General features: G+C 38.8%; 1 protein-coding gene across 4 annotated transcripts in view; it reads left to right on the top strand.

Annotated features, from left to right (window-relative positions):
• The window catches only part of MCTP1 (multiple C2 and transmembrane domain containing 1), a 276103-nt gene that overhangs the window by 151063 nt on the left and 107202 nt on the right, over positions 1–17838 (top strand). For all 4 annotated transcript variants that reach the window (XM_037374432.1, XM_037374433.1, XM_037374434.1 and 1 more), the window contains 2 exons: positions 7731–7917; positions 12903–12996. In XM_037374432.1, coding sequence (XP_037230329.1) covers positions 7731–7917; positions 12903–12996 — 281 coding nt within the window. The remainder of the gene's footprint in view (positions 1–7730; positions 7918–12902; positions 12997–17838) is intronic.

Genomic DNA, 17838 nt, shown 5'->3' with positions numbered 1-17838 from the left:
ATTTAATGTTCACATTTTTGCTATGAGCAAATCATTTCTCTTCCATATTGAGCAAGTATACTCCTGTGATTAAAAACACATACTGCAGTAAGTTTATGTAGGTAATACGAAGATCAAAATGAAGGTGAAATTATTTTAATCTTCATGTAATTATTTAACTTCCTTATCATCTGTGTTTTTGAAGGCGATCCTGACTGTCACCTTTACGATAATCAGCTAATAAATCCTCATGATTGTTACACCTTTATGCATAGCAGTAATCTGAACAAATTGGCTGCTGACAGCTGCAATAAATTGCCAAGAATGAGTACTGTCAGAGAACAAGTTGTTTCTGTGAACATACAGGATAAGTAAATCCCATGTCATGCAGTTTTATTCAGCTGAAGTTATTTGCAATCCACTATGGTAGGATTTATAGCATTATTTATTGCTATGAAAAATGCGTGTTTATCTTTAAAATGACATTGACTTCTGCTCATATTTTGTGCCAGAATATTACTGTTGACTTCATCTATATCTATTTTCATCAGTATTTATAGATGCTACTATCTTTTTTTCCCCATCTGATGCAAATTAAGAACACAAGACCTTGTGTATAGTATACTCATTAAAACTATGTATTAATTTTATGTGTCACGAACTGAAATTTCCCGTAGTTTCCCTGAGTATTGTCATGAAAATTCAGGTTGATTTTGTGTGCATGTGTGTATGGGTACACACCATATAATTGATCTTACAAAATACAAAAGTTAAGATATTGAAAATTAAGTATTCAGGTTTTCAAAACCTAATCTGCTCTGTCTTGGCTGTTTAGTTTTTTCAGAGGGGTTTTGGGTGCACATAAATACAAGCAATATGTGACCTGTGCTGCTGCATTATTAATCTGGAAGCACAGGAATACACTGCTCAAAGTTCGAAGCTAAAGTGGGACTTTTATATAAAATATTTATACCATCTTCATTTTTATTTTTTTCCACTTAAATTTATGTAATTTCATCGTGGGAGGCTGAAAGTTACCAGGCAGGACTGAGTGGTGCTGTGAAGCTGTGTATGGGTACTCCAGTGTGCATATGAAGTTGAGTGAAGGACACTAAATATGCTACTGCTAGTGTTTCTTCCCAGATTTTTTCTAGAGATGTGATTTTCAAGACTGACTTACATTAAGATACCAGCAATTTTCTTTTTTAAATATTGTTACCCAAGAAAGAGGTTTTGAATAGTAGATGTGAAAGCCTGTGTTAATGTTGAAATTGATGAATCCTGAAGTTTAGAGACATGAATCCTGTACAGAGACAAAATGGGTCCCCCTGGAATTCTAAATAGTACTTTATTATGCTGGTCTTTCAACTATATTTTTCACATGGTGGTCTGAAAATTTCTGCATGTTGAGGTAACGTTGGAAAGATATATTATTTTCAAAATGTAAACACAATGGTCAACATGCTATTGTAATTTGAGTTTCGAGCTGTGTGTGCATGTGAATTACACAGCAATTCTGTGCAAACTCAGACAGCCACACAACCAACGGCCTGTGTGTATAATAGCTTGTTGATTGTGATGACTACAGTTAAATTATTGCAGTTGCATTTCTCTACTTAAAATGAAGATTTTGCCCAAAGCATTAAAACCTGAAAATGCTGCTGGTGGGCCCTTGCCAAATCCTGAGATGTGCGGAGCTCTCCCCTTTTCTGATTGTTGTCAAAAGGAGTCAGATGTAAATGTGGCATCTCAAAATTTGGCCTTCAGATATTCCACACTTTAGTTATTGCTATGTCTGCACCTTCTAGCTTCTTCTGTTAATGCAGAGGCACTGCTGTTCTGCTAGAGAGCCCCAAAAGGTGCAAAAAGGTTTGGCCCAGAAATCCTCAGTAACTTTCTCTTATCAGGTATTTTAATATTGCAACTCTTAGTGACAGCTGTTAGTGTCATGTACTGTTGCAAAATTGATAGTATTCCCCAATGTATTCTGAAACACAAGAATGCAGCAGACAAACTGGATTATGCTTATGATCCTTCTGACCCTGTCTCCTGCAAGTTGGAAATGCATGCACTGCATGAAGTAAGAGCGGCAAAATAAGGGGAAGGGGGAAGGAAAAGGGAAATGGCTGCCTAGGTATGCGGAGCATGACAGTAAGTGTAGAAGGTGTTCAGGGGTGTAGATAAGGGTTTGTATGGGAGCAGTGTGAAAGCTCTTGCAAAGCTGCTCTAACCAACTAGAACCGTACAGGAATGTATAGGAAGACATAATGTTCTTCAAAGCAATAGGCTGGTGTAGCAGAGGGAAGCGTTAATTTGGCTGAAAGAAGCTGCATGGGTGGCAGCACCAACAGCGCGTGTCTGCAGTGTGCAGCTGTGCCGTGGGGACAGCGTAGGGAAAACCATGTTGTAAAACATCTGCAAGTACTTTTTCCTGTCTCTGCAGCTTCAAAAGTAAATCTGTAGTTTTATTGTGAAGAGCTATGCTTAGGAAAATGTTAATTGGTGGTTTCAAAATCCATCAGCAGGATTTCATGGCATGGACCGTACCTCTTTTAGCAAGCAATAAACACTTGTCCGTATTTGGATATGGCTCAATGACTGGTGAGATCATCTGTATTTAATGTAGCTCTGTAATTCCGTTACCAAGACCGACTTACCCCAAATGGCAAGGCTCTTTCCTGCTCCCCATGTGTGTCTGCGTGGAACCTGGCCGCACCTTTTCCCCGGCCCCGCTGAACTCTGCAGTGAGACAGAGCGCTCCCGGCTTCCTGGGGATCCTCTGCAGCTCCCCACGCTTGCCACCACACTCCTCAGTCACTGTCCTACTTAGCCAAGCTGCAGTCTCCAGCTCCTTTGGGAGCTTTCCTGGTTTCCAGTCTATCACCTCTATCCGTCACAAGCATCACGCGGGGTCTGTAATTTTATTTCTTTCTCATTATCTTTACACTTAAAAATGCCTCACTCTGGTTCTTCCAAGAACTTCACGTTACTGCAGTCCTGTCTTTCTGAGCGGTGTCATTCTCAGTCGGTGCTTTGCAGAATTTCCTCTCTGCGTTTGTTTCTTGGTTTTACTCTGCTCATAAAGGACACGGAGTCTCACAAATTGTAGCAGTTCATGCCTCGCTGCTTCTGATGTGTGTCCAGCTCAGTTCTAATTGCAGAATCGCACAGTTTCCTCTCCTTGGCATCCTTTGGAGCAGCATAGACCTGGATCACAGTGGAGTTAAAAGGCTGTCTTCCTGAACAAGTCATGATGATAATTAAGTTGCCTGGGTTGTAGCCAAGTGGTGCTTTTCTGTCCCTATCACTTAGGATTGTGCCAATTCCTCTTTTATGCTTTATTTTGTCATGTGAGAAAATGATCTCGCTATCTGCTGTCTCTCCCTTGCCTGGCCACCTGGCTTTTAAGAGGCCTTCTATGTCATGTCGCTACCTTTGTAATTCATTCATTAGCAAGGATATTTCACCAGGGTGCCAACGCGGTCCTACATTCCAGGTTCTGTTAGAACTAGAGAGGGGAGGTGATTTTTACCTCTTAGACATGCTGATAATAAAATACTACATACAGTTCTGGCTTCCACGCTTTAAAAAGGATGCAGGAGAATTTCACTGGATCAGAAAAGTTACAAAAAGTCATTTGAGGGCTGTAGGAGACATGTTACAAGGAAATGTATAGGGAGCTGAAGGTGTTTAGCATATCAAAAGGAAGATCAAGAAGAGATATGATTATGGTATGTGAGTACCTTCAGTAGGAGAAAATACGGAGCATTAAAGGCTTTTTCAACCGAGTAAAGAAAGGCATAAAAAGAACCAAAGGCCAGATATATTCAAATTAAAAATAAATCAGAAATGTATTTCTAACAGTTTGGGCGATTAACACACTGAACACAGTTTCAGAGAAGTGGTGAATTCCCCTTGAATCTTCAAATCTTCCTCCATGGGAGCCGTACCCTCTTTCTGCGGCGACTTATCTGTGATACTTTGGCACATGAGCTTGAGACACGAGCGTGGTTTTTCTCCCTTCTGATCTCTCAAGGCCGGAAAATCCAGATCCGCCCAGCGCCTGATAATGTTCATGTGCGGAGCTGATCTGGGGGGACGTGCCTCCGAGCCGCTTGCAGAGGGGTCAGCCAGCCAGCGGGATGGCACTGGTGCCCCTGCCCGCCACGGCCGGTGCTGGCGCAGGGCTGCGCTGGGGGGACCGTGCAGCCTGGAGCAGCAGAGTGATGCAAAATACTCCAGCTACCCTAAAAAAATGAATATTCCCTGACACAGGATTTGCAGCGATGCTTGAAAACCTGTCCATGGAGTTAACAGCTATTTGTGGCCGTAATTCTTTGCATGCAGTGAACTTTTTCTTTCAGTGTCAGTTCGTAAATAGTAATTCCATCAGAAACTGAATTACCCAAACTTACTGTTTATCTCCTGCTTTCAGTGTGGCAGCTGCCAGTCATACACAACTTACGGCTGTCTTGCAATGGCTGTAATTTTTCATGGCCCTCAATTTGAAAACGCAAGACAAAAATTTCTAACACCATAATGCTCATTTCTGCACCACTTTCTGGTAACATTCAAGTTCACCTTCATCCTCAAAGCATCTTTGTTCTCCATGGTAACGGTTGTAGTTGACAAATGCCTTTTAAGAGAACATCTTAACTGATGTAAAAGTGAGCGTTGCTGAAGCTTTAAAGCTCGGAATACTTGTAGATACCCTCAGTAGAAAGTAAAGGGGCATTGTCAGTCTCAACTTTCCAAAGCTGTGTACCTTTTGAAGTATTTTGGTAACTTCAGTGCTTGTAAGGAAATCTGATCCCAAAAGGTGTTTTGTGGGTTTCCTAGTGATGCCTGTAAAGGTTATTCTAGGATAGAGTTAGCGCTTACCAGGCTTTCTTCACTGTTTTGGTCCCAAGCAAAGATCTGGTGAGGGCAAAGTAGATCTAACAAAAAATAGTTAGATTCCCCACTCCCCCCTGGAAAATTTGATGTGAGAGCAAATAACTTTATTTTTTTTTCCCCATGAAAAACTCAATTGTTAATGGAAAAAAATGGTGGTTTTTCCTATAGTGTCTGAAAGTCTCATCTTCTGCCTGAAATGCACATGCTACAGGCACACTCGCCTCGCACTGAATGCTCCTTGAGCCTTGGCATCTTCGAGTTTGACACGTGCAAGCGGCATCTCCTGCAGGGCCAGGGGAGGGGACCTGGCGCGGAATGAGCAACGTGCCTTCACCTGGCTGTGTATGCAGAGACACTCGTAACCTAAATTTCCATAAAGTGCGATGGTGACTCTCCTTGATGGAATAACCCTAGTTTTTTATCACATTACCCAAGGGCCCTTCAGAGAGTATTTTTCCTGTGAAATGTTTAAGACTTTTGCTGGAAAAAGCTTCCAGATCACTCCCTACCTTTTGTATGATTTTAGGAAATAACAAGCTGGTGATGGGCTGTTCATGGCGATCTATCAAGCAGACTAAATAGAGACATATTTCTCAGGTAATCTGTTCTAGATGCGGTGCTATTAGGAACATATTATAGCTGTAGGAAAGGTGCACGGGTAAAATCGAATTGTCAGTTGCTTCTTTTAGCCTAAATAAAAAATAGCATGGACTGCTAATGTTGCAAAACTGCTGTAACTTTAGGAATTGGTGAACTTGGAGCTTGTAGCTCTGACATAAACCCTGTAATTTTACAGTCATTGCAGTTTTCTGACTTATGGAGGGTTTTTTTATTCTAGTGAGGGTTGCTTGGTTGCTTTTGTTGCCTGTTTTTGAGTGAGGGGGTGGATTATTTCTGCCTTACTTGTGTCATGATGACTTTCTGATTCTTTTATGGACTTTAAGAGAGATTAGACTGGTTCTTTCAGTGATTATTGGTTAAAGTCACAGTATTATTGCACAGATGTATTTTTGAGGGGTATCTGTTTTGAAATAATCAAAGAATAGTTAACACCAGGGACATTTTAACCCATGCCAGCTTTGAATGCTTGATTACAACATTTGCTGTCTTAAGGAGGGCTTGAGATAAATCACTGCACCTTAAATAAAAATGATAGCCTACGTATGTGTACAAAACTTGCATTGACCATCAGCCTGCACTGACAGCAACATCTTTAGTCTTTCCCTTTCTGTTGCTAATTTCATTTCTCAAGCCTTATAAACCAGAGTTCAAAATAAAAAGTAAACATTAAGCTCATCAGTTAGAATTTTTTTCATTGTAAACTAATTGAAGCTTGTTACTGCATGAGTTTTCCAGCAGTTTTAATTTTGACAGCTGCACAACAGTGCAGTAGATGTTTAAAAAAAAAAAGGAATTTTTCCTGTAGCAAATCTAATCTGCCTGTGATAGCACAGTGCTCATTTTATGAGGCTGGATTTATTCTCATAATTGGCTATTTCCTATCCTTAAATGCCTATTTATTCATGTCTGCCACCTTTTTCTCAGTTTATTGGCCCTGCGGTCACCACATTATCTTTCTCTTCAAAATCAATTGACATTTTATGAAAAGAGTTTGCTAGATGTTTAGTTTAGTGAGAGTGGCATATAGAACATGTGCTTGTCACATTAAATAATCGCTATTGAAAGTAGAGTATTCAGCCACTTAACTGTATATCGAATATATTCATTTACTTCATTTCAATATTGTTACTGTTTTTATTTAGAGTAATGAATTGGCAAAACGTTACTGGGAGATGGTATAAGTAGAAGTATTCCAAACTGTGCTTTTTCAGAGAAATTCCTGTGCCGTGCAAGCTGGCATTACATTTAACACGGGTGTTGAATTTCTGGATATGCTCAGGGCTGCAATCTAGGAAAGTTGAAATTTATGAATTATACAAATTAAAATATTACACTTCTGAGGTGTGCACAGACTAATTACTAACCCTAAGGTGCTATTGTTTTGATTAAAAGCTTATGGTCAGCTCTTTGTTAGCACTGGATACTGGTTTTCCTTCCATGCGCAACCTTTTATTTTTAAAGATGGTGCAGAGATATTTCTGCTGGCTGGCACGTGTGGAGCCATTCTTCATTAGCTCGATGTGTGGTACAGCCAGGGTTATTCAGAAGGGGATCAAGCAGGGTGGATTGGCTTCAGCCACTCTGCACAGTTATAAGCAGTCCCTGCTCATTACAACATGAGACATCTTATTATATAGGGGGTTGTGGCATCAAATTTTATCCCGGATGCCTGCATGAAGCTTTGACTCTGAGCCACACACAGCTTACTGCGAGAGAGCTGAGCCTTTTGGGTGGTGCTCAAGTCGTGTTTTTCTATGCTCAGTCATGTTAACTTCATCACAATTAAGTCCACACAGATATTTTTTCAAGAGAGGATTTTTACTGTCCTTAGATGAATAGCATCACAAATATTCACATCAAAACTTACGTTCTGTGTTTATACAAGGGGCGTAATTAAAAAGTGTAATTTCCATCTGAAGCTGGATTTTTTAAATTCTCTTTGGCTGCATTTGAGTAAGGCATATTAGCTAACCTTGTTTCTAGTGTCTGTACATTCTTTTAATATTGTTCACATGCATGGCAGGTTGTAGCTTAAAGAAAAAAAAGAAAAAAAAAAAAAAAGAAAAAAAAAAGTCAAGCAAGCAGCATGGATTGAAGCTGAAGAGAAATCCTTCCAGAAGCTGGGAAGCAATTTCTACATACTTGGTATTTTGTCCAGCTGAATGCCAGTAAGCCAGTGTGCTCTTGTTTGATGTGAAGAAAACCATATGCTGATGGAGAATGTTTGTTTCTAGGTGCCAGATTGACCTTTCGACCCTGAGTAAAGAACAAACCCACAAGTTGGAGGTGCCGCTGGAGGACGGAGAGGGACGCCTGGTGTTGCTGGTCACTCTCACAGCTTCAGCTGCAGTCACTATCTCTGACTTCTCCGTCAGCTCCCTGGAGGACCAGAAGGAGCGAGAGGAGATACTGAAGAGATATGTATGGAGTTCTTCTCTTTTGTCTTTCGTTTGCAAAATGTTTTCTTATATAAATAATAACTATCGTGGGGGAAAATCTAAATATATCCCCTTATATCCTTATCACACTCACCAATGACAATCATTTAAACCAGTTACTGATATCACGGCTGCTGCAGGTAACATCAAGAAGGCTACAAATCCTTTTTATACTATGATGTATTTTTACATAGTAACTCAGCTATCTGATACCATTATGTAACGTAAGGAAGTTAATTTTACTGCCCTGCAGATAATTTTAGCCAAGGACAAAATAAATAAGGGGTCACTCAGTGACAGTAAAGTTTTGAATGAGTATTTATGCCAAGTGGTTTGAGGTTCCAAGTTTTCAGATTTTTTTTTTTTTTTTGAGCATCTACTAGAAGGCAAGAAAACTTGGGGTTTTTGTCTGGACATTAGAGGCTGGAGCAGTATTTTGCATCATCAAAATAACTGTTTTAAAGAGTATTTACATTTTTAAATATTCTGAAGCAAATTATTTTCATTTCCCAGCATCCTCACACTACACGGAATCTGTGTAGTTTTACCAAAGCAACAGAGAGGGGAGCTCTTACTCCAGCATTTGCTAATACCTAAATCACTAAAAGTAACTGTCTCACTACACATGGAGAAAGAAGGAGGAGAAAAAAAAAAAGCTATTTCCACTTAAAATTACAAAGCTGTTATTGTACAATGCTGCCAGGTGTTTAGAAAGGCTTCTCTAGACACTCAGCCATTAAACCAAGCTCTGACTAACAAAGAGCTCCTTTTTTTTTTTTTTTTTTTTTTTAGATTTTAAAATATTCCTATTCCATGACTGACATCCTTTCAATAACTGAATTTAATAAAGATGTACCTTATCAGGCTGTGCAGATAACATGAAGTGCTAGTACTAATGCTGTACAATATTCTTCAAACAGATTAGCAGGATGTGCGCTTCAGCAAATTTATTCTGGCTATCTCCACTGAATCAGCTGTCGGCTAATGCTTGTACAACTCATACACCAATAGTGTTATCGTAAACACAGTTTAATAGAGGTGACTTAGTGAGGCTAAACATAATATTCCTAAACCAACTGAGAGCTAAGGTATTGTGCACCGTCTCTGAAAAATAATTACAATTAAGAGAGTTACTGCACATTTTGGAATCCACCAAGACAGTTTGTGGTTGTCAGGATAGATCTTTACAAAAATAATAAATTTCTGACAGGTACGTTTTCGAGGTGATATGCTTCTTTCTACCAGGTGCAACATTACTGTATTCCTGTGGATTATTGTGTGTGATGATACGGCAGTCAAGTGATACTGATGGTTTTGATAATTTAGTATCAACGTAGAAACATATTATGACTGTGTGTTGTTAATGGTTTTTCCTAAATTCCCAATTTTTCATCCCCTATGTAAAGCATAATTATGTGGTGTAAGATTGATCTATTTATTTCAGTTTCTTACATAATCATGGATACATGTCTTTTCTCATATTTACGTTACTGTATGCATTTGGAAACCTTTATATTTTTGGAAGGTATTCATATTGCATAGGCATGAATTTCTCATTATGTGTTTTTGAAAACTGTAGCGTCACTATACCTTTTTGATAAATTTCGTTGTTTTTATTAAAATGACCAGTGGACAGCAGATGAAAGAAATGACAAGGATTAACGAAATTCAGATAGTTTATTTTCACTGTGTTTAGTTTGTCTTTAGTATTTATATCTCTACCTCAGAACTGATACAAGGAAAGGTGGTGCAATTAGTAGGATGCATTGTTCCCCATTGAGTGGCTGCATTTTGGGGTTTATTTTTTGTCCTCTTAAAAAATCTGGCTTCCATTTGAGAAATGTATTTTGCACCCTTTCTGCAGCCAAAAACAGTTAATGAGCTGACCTTGCTATCAGATCAAATAGCCTTGGAAAATGACTCTATTACTGTCATTTAACCATTTGTAGCTGAACATCAGAGCCTTACAAATTAAACAGGCATTACTGTTTGAACCATTATTTTACCACAATTGTCTGAAAAGATTAATTCCTTTTGGGGTGAGGAGGGGGGCGCATTAATGGGTACAGACCAAGAGAGATTGTGTGACCTTTTCAGAACGGGTGTGCTGAACCCATGGTCCCCCTTGTCACAGTTTAAAAACCAGAGGAGCTAGTTTAGAGAAGAAGTTGTTAGCATTCCATTTTTATTATGACATTTCACAGTCATCCGATTTAATGTCCCTTGACCAGATTGTCCACCGTGAGACGATGGGCTTGAAATGTTATTTAGAGCATTGATAAAAGGTGAGCAGTTCTAAGATGACAGCGAGTCATAAGGCTGGTGGTGTGACATTAATTTTCTCCATAACAGAGATGGAATAAGACGTCATGGTGACAAGCTGTCAATCAGTACTGGCCCCTCAGTGTATCTCGATGCCATAGGATGGGGTATTGCTTCTCCCATAATAGAGCTGAACTGAGATGCTCTCCCTGACAGCTGCTGCAGCCATACAGAAAATATATTATACAGCCTTTCATTAAAAAAATAAAGAGGACTCATCTCCAGAGCATTTCAATCTTTTCCCATCTATTGAGGGTTGAAAAGATTCACAGCAAATCACGGATTCCACTGCTATGGAAATTTCAGGCTTCAGAAATCGTGCAGGTTTTGAGGCCTTCAACAATAATCATAAAGAAGAAGACAGAATATCATCTGATAAATCATTACTTAAAGTTATGTATTTAAAGTAATGTATTAAAGTCATTTGCTTCTCCCAGAGCCTCTGCTGTGGCATTGTATACATTTTCAGCAGCCTCCACAGTCATGATGTGCAGCAAATGAATCTGAGCCATCTGACTTGCTGGAACTAAAAAGTTCAAAAATAATTATTCTGTGGGATGCTAACAAAGGTAGAAAAGTGAAATACAGTGCTGGCACCTTTGCAAGATGTGCTTACCAGGGTGAAATTTGGAAAAAGGGGGCTGTACGGCTTGGCTTCCTTCTTCTGTATTTGGTTTTTGCTTTGTTTCCCGTCCGTGGCTTGGTGTTTTAGTCATGGGGAAACTTGGGTAAAATGTGGAAACATTTTTGTAAATCCTTTCACTTTCATCGTGGTATTAAAACCGCATTACCTCTGTTGTGGTACCAATTCTGATAAGAAGCTTCCAAACCTTGATTGTTATTGTAATAAATGAGGGACGGTGCCAACATGCTTCTGAATTATCACCCTGCTATCTGTAGCATCGTCTCTGCCACCCTCAGCTTGTAAGCACATAAGCAAGGCCTTGAGACTATGCTGATTAAAGTTGGCCATTGAAATTTATAAGCTGCATTTCTGATGATTAACATATTAAAAATGATAAAAAAATAGGAATCATTGCACCATGATAACGTGCATCAGTGTATTCGTACATACGTAGCGTGTGGGATACTACACTTAACTGTATTCTGCAGTTGGGTGTACTAAGGTCAAACCTTCACTATAGGCAGTAAATGGTCAAGTTGGGGCTTGTGAAATTAGTATCAGTGTGATTTAACTGTTGGAGTTGTCTCATTAATAAAAAGACAGGGATGCATATTGTGTGTCTAACATTTTAATGGATAGGTTGTCTGTGCATAAACCTACTGCAGTTTTTGCAAGCTGACATTTAATATTTCACTTAAGGAGCACCTGTGGTTTTCATCAGTGATGTTATTTATTCTGGTTTTTCCATAACAGTTGATTTTGCCTTCATAAGAAATTAAAGAATTGTTGACTTAGTGCTTTACCTGATGTTTGCGTTTTCTAGAAATCTGGTCGTTATCATAAGCAATGGAAAACATTTCACTTGCACTGTATTAAAAGTTTATAAAAGGCCACAGCATTTAAATGCATTAGTTCAGATTTTAAAATACTTCAAAATAAAGGTATGTGCTAGTATTTATGAACAAAACCTGCAAAAGCAACAAAAAATTAGGCCATATATATATATACACACACACAGAGAGGATTTAAAATGGATTTGAAAATCTAGTTTTAGTCTTCTCTTTTTTAGTTCCTCCCCTAGGTTATCTAAAAATTGAACGGTAATACCAGTTTTGTTATTAACTGATTGCAGATTCAGAGTTGCATTCGATGTTCTATAATTTGAAAATCTGCAACTTTTAAATTATATTCAAAGTTAGAGCCTGAGAATTTTAGCATATCACACCTAACTGGTGCAATACTCCCAGTTTGTTACTTTTAGTTATTTGAAAAAAGAGCAGCAACAGAACACATTTTCCAAGCAGCTTTCTAAAACTAATTTGGATGAATAAATGCGAGTATTAGTCTACTCTTTTAATTTTTCTTCCTCTTTTTAATATGTGTAGCTACTGCAGAAATTTATGTTAAAACAATTTTTTATAGTAAAAGCTTCCTACAATGGAATTGGAGTATCTTTTTCATTTTTTGGATCTTTTTTGCATGTGATTATTATTAAGTTGTCATAATCCTCTTTGGATTGTTTTTGCTCACATTATTTGCAAGCTATATGCAAGCTTGCATATGATGCTCCACTACAACAAAAGCAACACTGGCCCGAAGTCACTGTTTAAAATATTATTGGGGCCATCAAAGGGCAAATGTGAACATTGATCTCACAGAAGTATTTGGGGAAAGGAAGTATTTTATTGTTTATGTTAATTTTGTTAATACACTTCTGTCATTTAAAATTTTGATGGACAGTTGCTCATGTACTGTTAGGGGATTAATTCAGTAGAATTAGTGTTATACTTAATAATTTATATTCTGATATTTTCCTTTGATTTTTTTAATTGTTAAGTTAAAGTTACAAAATACTGAAAGAAACTCTGACAACTATACATTCTTCAGAAAATGATATTTAGAATATGAGTAAGTTAGATTTATGCTAACTTGTATGTGGGCTAGGGAGGAGGCTATTGATATTGATTTTGGTTTGTCTCTTTTGCCATCCAGAATTATTTTTCTTTTTATAATTTTTTTAGAGTCCAATGACGATGTTCCGTAACATGAAGGATGTGGGATTTCTTCAGGTGAAGGTCATCAGGGCAGAAGCATTGATGGCAGCGGACGTCACAGGCAAGTATTCATTTAGTTTCTGTGACACTAAATACCATATTAAGACTGGGCCTTTTTCAAAGGGAAAAATAAATGTTTAAAACATAAGTTTATCCAAACAATATTGTCTGTTTATACAGTCTCACCTTCTGCTCATTGAGGAAAAAACCTGCAGACGAACAAACAAAAGTTTTGTAAGCAAGGCAACAGGTCATTCTAATGCCAGCAGAGCCCAAAAAGGTTATTATTTCTCAGAAGGGTGAAATACACGTTCTTGATCAGAGTTCCTGGAAAAGATACATGGGAAAGACTTCTTTTTCTAGTAGATTAAAATATAAAAAATTATCTGAAATAAAGCTGAATTCCAGAGGACAAGGCAAAAGGTGCTAGACTTACATACTACTTTAAAGTTGTTGCCAAAAGAACCACTTGCTATCTGCCAGATAGTTAGCAAGGCTGCTGTTGGTTTCAGACATTTAGAATAAATGCAGTTTCCTATAACTATTGGTTATCTGTTTAAGAAGGGAAATAAAATCTTTTTTTTGTTTTCTATTTTATGTGAAATAAGCTGAATGGATAATATAACCTTTTGCTTTTCAAAATAACAAAAAAAAAGTACTTCAGCCATACTGACTATATTTCTCCAGAAATGTCCAAGTTACCTCCTGGAAGTACAATCACCTTCACGCTGCACAAGTTGAATGGAGCAAAATGAACTGCTTCAGAAAATAGCCATCTCTGCTTTAAAAAAAAAAAAAACAACAGCAAAAAACAAGCAAAAAAAGAAACTATATTAATCTAGCTGCTTTAACTACAATTTGGACTTAAATGTTTTGTTAATAGGAGCAGTTGTTTTTTTTAAAAATTAGCTTGAGTACCGGTATTTTTTTTTTTTTTTCTCAGAGAATGTAACAGAGCAGACATTTTATTGTTGAAACTGATCATCCAGTTTGTGGCACGCAAAATAACAGATTCTATTTTCAGGGAGGTTGGAGAAATGCTTCTAAAGATTCCTCTCTGCTTTGACCTTATAATCCAATGTGGTCTGAACAGAGAGAGAGATTAAGTTATTCAGGGGCAAATGGGATAATTCAGTCCCTGACCTCGTTCAGTCTTCGACTTTTCCAGATCAACATGTCATTTGTGCTGGTTGAACAAATTTTTTGGAAATACATTTGATTCAATTAAAGATGTACAGGGCTACCAAAAATTTTCCGATATTGCATTTAAAGTGATGGTCAGGAAGACAGGGGAAAAACATTCAGTACCTTCCTGTCTCCCACATGTTTTGTTTATTAGCAAGAAAAAAACATTTAAACAGCAGATATGGTTTGTGAAATGGCTGTGCATTCCAGACATTACAGAAATCATTGTATATTTTGGACAAAATCACCTGGTCTTTTGAAAAGAGGACAAAGGGCTTTTATTAAATGCTGCAGTAATTTATAGCTATTTTTAGCAACTTGTGGGTATATACAGCTCGTCCATTTCAGATTAAACTTTGAATACTAATATTTAGAAATAACTCTAAGTAGTTATTTGGTGATTGTCAATAAATCATGTTTGCAAAATTGTGTAAAACTTGACCCTCCACCTTTCTTTGACTGAGCAATACTTATTAGTCAGTGTGGAGAGCACTGTCATCAGTGGTACAGCTTACACGACTAAGGATTGCTTGTATGAGTAAAAGCTATGGAGTAGTTTGCTCTTCTTACTGTATCATTTTTGCAGAGTTAATCTTTTGCCCTCCCCTGAGTCTGAAAAGTAGCTGACACACCTGTATGGTACCTGTGTGGTTTGCTCCGTTTCCTGTCTGCTGAAGATATCCCATTTCACTTTCAGCAATCTTTTCATGTGAAGCAATAAATCAAAATTTATTAGTTTGGGCTGAATGGATTTTAAAAATCCTTAATATTCCATCATTAAGCATAAGCACAGACAGAAAAAGATTTCTGTAATCTTTTAAGTAGTCATCAATCTTACTACAGTTGCAAAGGACTTTTTTTTTCCCTTTCAAAATGTGAAATTTTTCTTTTGTTACCATACATTCATTGAGCAGCATTGTAATACTGTATTAACTCTGTGTGAATAAAGAGCAATTGAGACTCCCGTTGAATGAATGAGTAAAAAGCACAAATTACTTTTTAATGAAACCCTCAATTCTTCTCCCTTCCACAGAAAGCCCATAGCCTTGTTCAGCTGAATGCTACTACAGTAGGTCACTTCAGTAAAGCCCCTAATAAACTGTTGATAGTTGTGGGTAGTTTTTTCTCCAGTCTCAATAGCCCAGTGTCGGACAGTGCACTTCAAATTTTTAAGGTTAGTACGGGGTGCGATGGGGTGGTGTTTGTCATGTGGGTTTTTTAAGAGGGAGATTTAAGTTGGTGGTTCAGGATGCTGTTTACAGCACACACCCCCGACGTACATGTGTTGAACAAGATGCCAGGCAGGGCTGAAGTTTTGGTTGACGTGAGCAGGGGAGGAAGTGGGCACCACCAGTTTGAAAATGGGGCACTTGAATGTGCCACAACTGGGTTTTCAAAATACCCCAGAAAAGGACAACGTGAGACTTCTCCTCACTCAGCCTGCTTGCAAGGGAGGTCTAGGAGAGGGAGGACCACTGAGCGATTGGCAGATTCCCCGACGGTGCTTGAAGGTTCACAGTGCTTTTGGGGAGAGCTGAAAGAAAGGATGTCTTCCAGGACCAGGGCCTTAGGGAGAATGGCAGGGGCTATGAGGATGTTTGCTCCAGAAAAACAGCATCTTTCCGTGGCCCAGACAAAATTTTAGGGCTTCCGCCAATGCAAAATTAGGTTCTGTTGGAAACTGCAGTCATAGCAAGTACCCCTTCCTGGAAAACACATATTTTTAATATGTTTTTTTGAAACTAATCTAACAAATGGAAAGATGTTTGCTTGTGGTGGTCACTTTTTCCTTTTCTCCCTGAGAGGAAAGTTTCATTTAAATCAAATCTTCCATTGTGTTTTAGTGACTTGTTGCAGGGCTCTTTTCCCCCTAAATCCTCAGCCAAAGAAGGTATCTTTCCCCCTTGCCCCCAGTCTTGGCTCACTTGCGGCTCCTCTGGGAGGCTGGTGGGCCTTCGCGAGGGCTGGGCTGCTGGTGGGGTCCTGGCATAGCAGCGCCTGTGCCTACAGTGGCCTCCTTCTACATGAAGGAATATACTGATGGTGCAGTAAAACGCAGATTATAATGGGCTCATCTTGCCAGTTGGACTCTGAAATTAATCCATATTGTGTTCACCTAATTTGTATGAGGTTTGGAAGGCAACAGACCCAATGCAGTGCCACAGGCACCATGCCAATTCAGGCCATAGGGGTGTCGGCATGTTCCCTGTGCAGCCATGTCAAGTGTAGGTGGGTCATGGTGGGAGGCTGCCGCCGGCTTTGCAGGCAGCGGCTGCACCTCCTATAACCAGGGCAAAGATGCAACCCTCCTTTTCCTTGTACCAGGAAATAAAACTCAAAACCTCTGCCTTATCACTGATGAGAGGCAAGCAGAGTGGGAAAAGATGTGCCACAGGTCTGGTCGGCTTTGGCGAAAGTGCTGTTGTTTTAAGGAATAATAGTTAGCAACTCGGATTCATTAGCAGAGCAAAATCCAAGCTCCTTGTGACAGCCTGCCTCGAAAACAGTTTGTTTTGCTGTCTTTGGGCTTTAATTAAGATGTGTTTCATTCCAGCCCCCTGGCTCCCCTCTCCCCCTGCCCCCACCCCACTCGCTGTGTCACAGACCGGCGATCAGACGCTTTCAGATGGTCCAGCCCATGACTTTGACCTTCTGCGCAGTCCGGCGTTCCCTGGGGAACTGTTCAGCTCATGAGGTCTGATTTCACACTTCCAGGATGCCTCGGCTCTCTTAACAATGACAGGGAGACAAAGCCCTTTAGAGCGGGCCGCATGGGGACTTGTTTAAATTGGAAACTAGAGAGGAGTCAAGGAACAAGGTTACAGGCTACAGAATAGTGCTTTTAATAAAGAGCTCACAGCTCTGGTTCAGCTCAAAGAGGGCTACCTCTGTACAATTAATTGAGACATTTATCTGGAGCATCTTAGGCCTCTACTTTCTCACAGAATTATGTGATAAATATCAGCTAAGAGGCAAATGAGATGTGCATGAAATGAATTTTTAACACTTTGATTACTGTGTCTCCAGTCTTCATTAGAAGTAAATTTATTTGTATTTCTGACCTCATTATTAATCAATTGTCTGCAGCTTTTTTGGGTGCCGTGATTTCAGAACCTGGTATGTCGTGCAGATTTTACTAAAGAGCTCAGTAGCATTTAGGTTTAGAGCCAAAAGCTTTTCAGGCATCTCATCCTCTGAAGAACAGAAACTAAGCATAAAAAATGAGGCAGATTTATTTTTTTTTTTTCCTTACTCTTTTTCAGTTTTATGTCTGGAATTCAGCCTCTCTTCTAAGAAAATTCCATGTTAAAATTTTGATTAAAGCACTTGAAAGTAGGATCAAGATACCAAGACGGCTAAATATGCAGAATGTAAATTAGTTTTCTAAAATCTGTTCTACTAAAATGTCCTAATACCACATGTGCAAAAATAGTCTTTGAAATTGTTCTTCAAATGCTAGGAAATGTCAGAGTGATGTACACAAACGTTAAATTCACAAAGGTATGGAAGCCCATGCATGGAAAATTGAAGGAATAAATTCAGAGGCCCTTTGGAAATATGGTTCTAAAAGTAATTTTCTCTGTCAATTAGTGCAACCAGATTTCAATATACACTTGAATTATCTTCACAAAGTACGGAAATCTACTAGATGGGCCATCTTCTACGGCAGATAAAATTTCACCTGGTCCTATCGTACAGGTCGACTGAAGACATCAGT

The sequence above is a fragment of the Falco rusticolus genome, chromosome Z (assembly GCF_015220075.1).
Source record: "Falco rusticolus isolate bFalRus1 chromosome Z, bFalRus1.pri, whole genome shotgun sequence".
NCBI classification, from domain to species: domain Eukaryota; kingdom Metazoa; phylum Chordata; class Aves; order Falconiformes; family Falconidae; genus Falco; species Falco rusticolus.
Note: the sequence above shows the minus strand (reverse complement) of the source record. Positions and strands in the feature narration are given on the sequence as shown.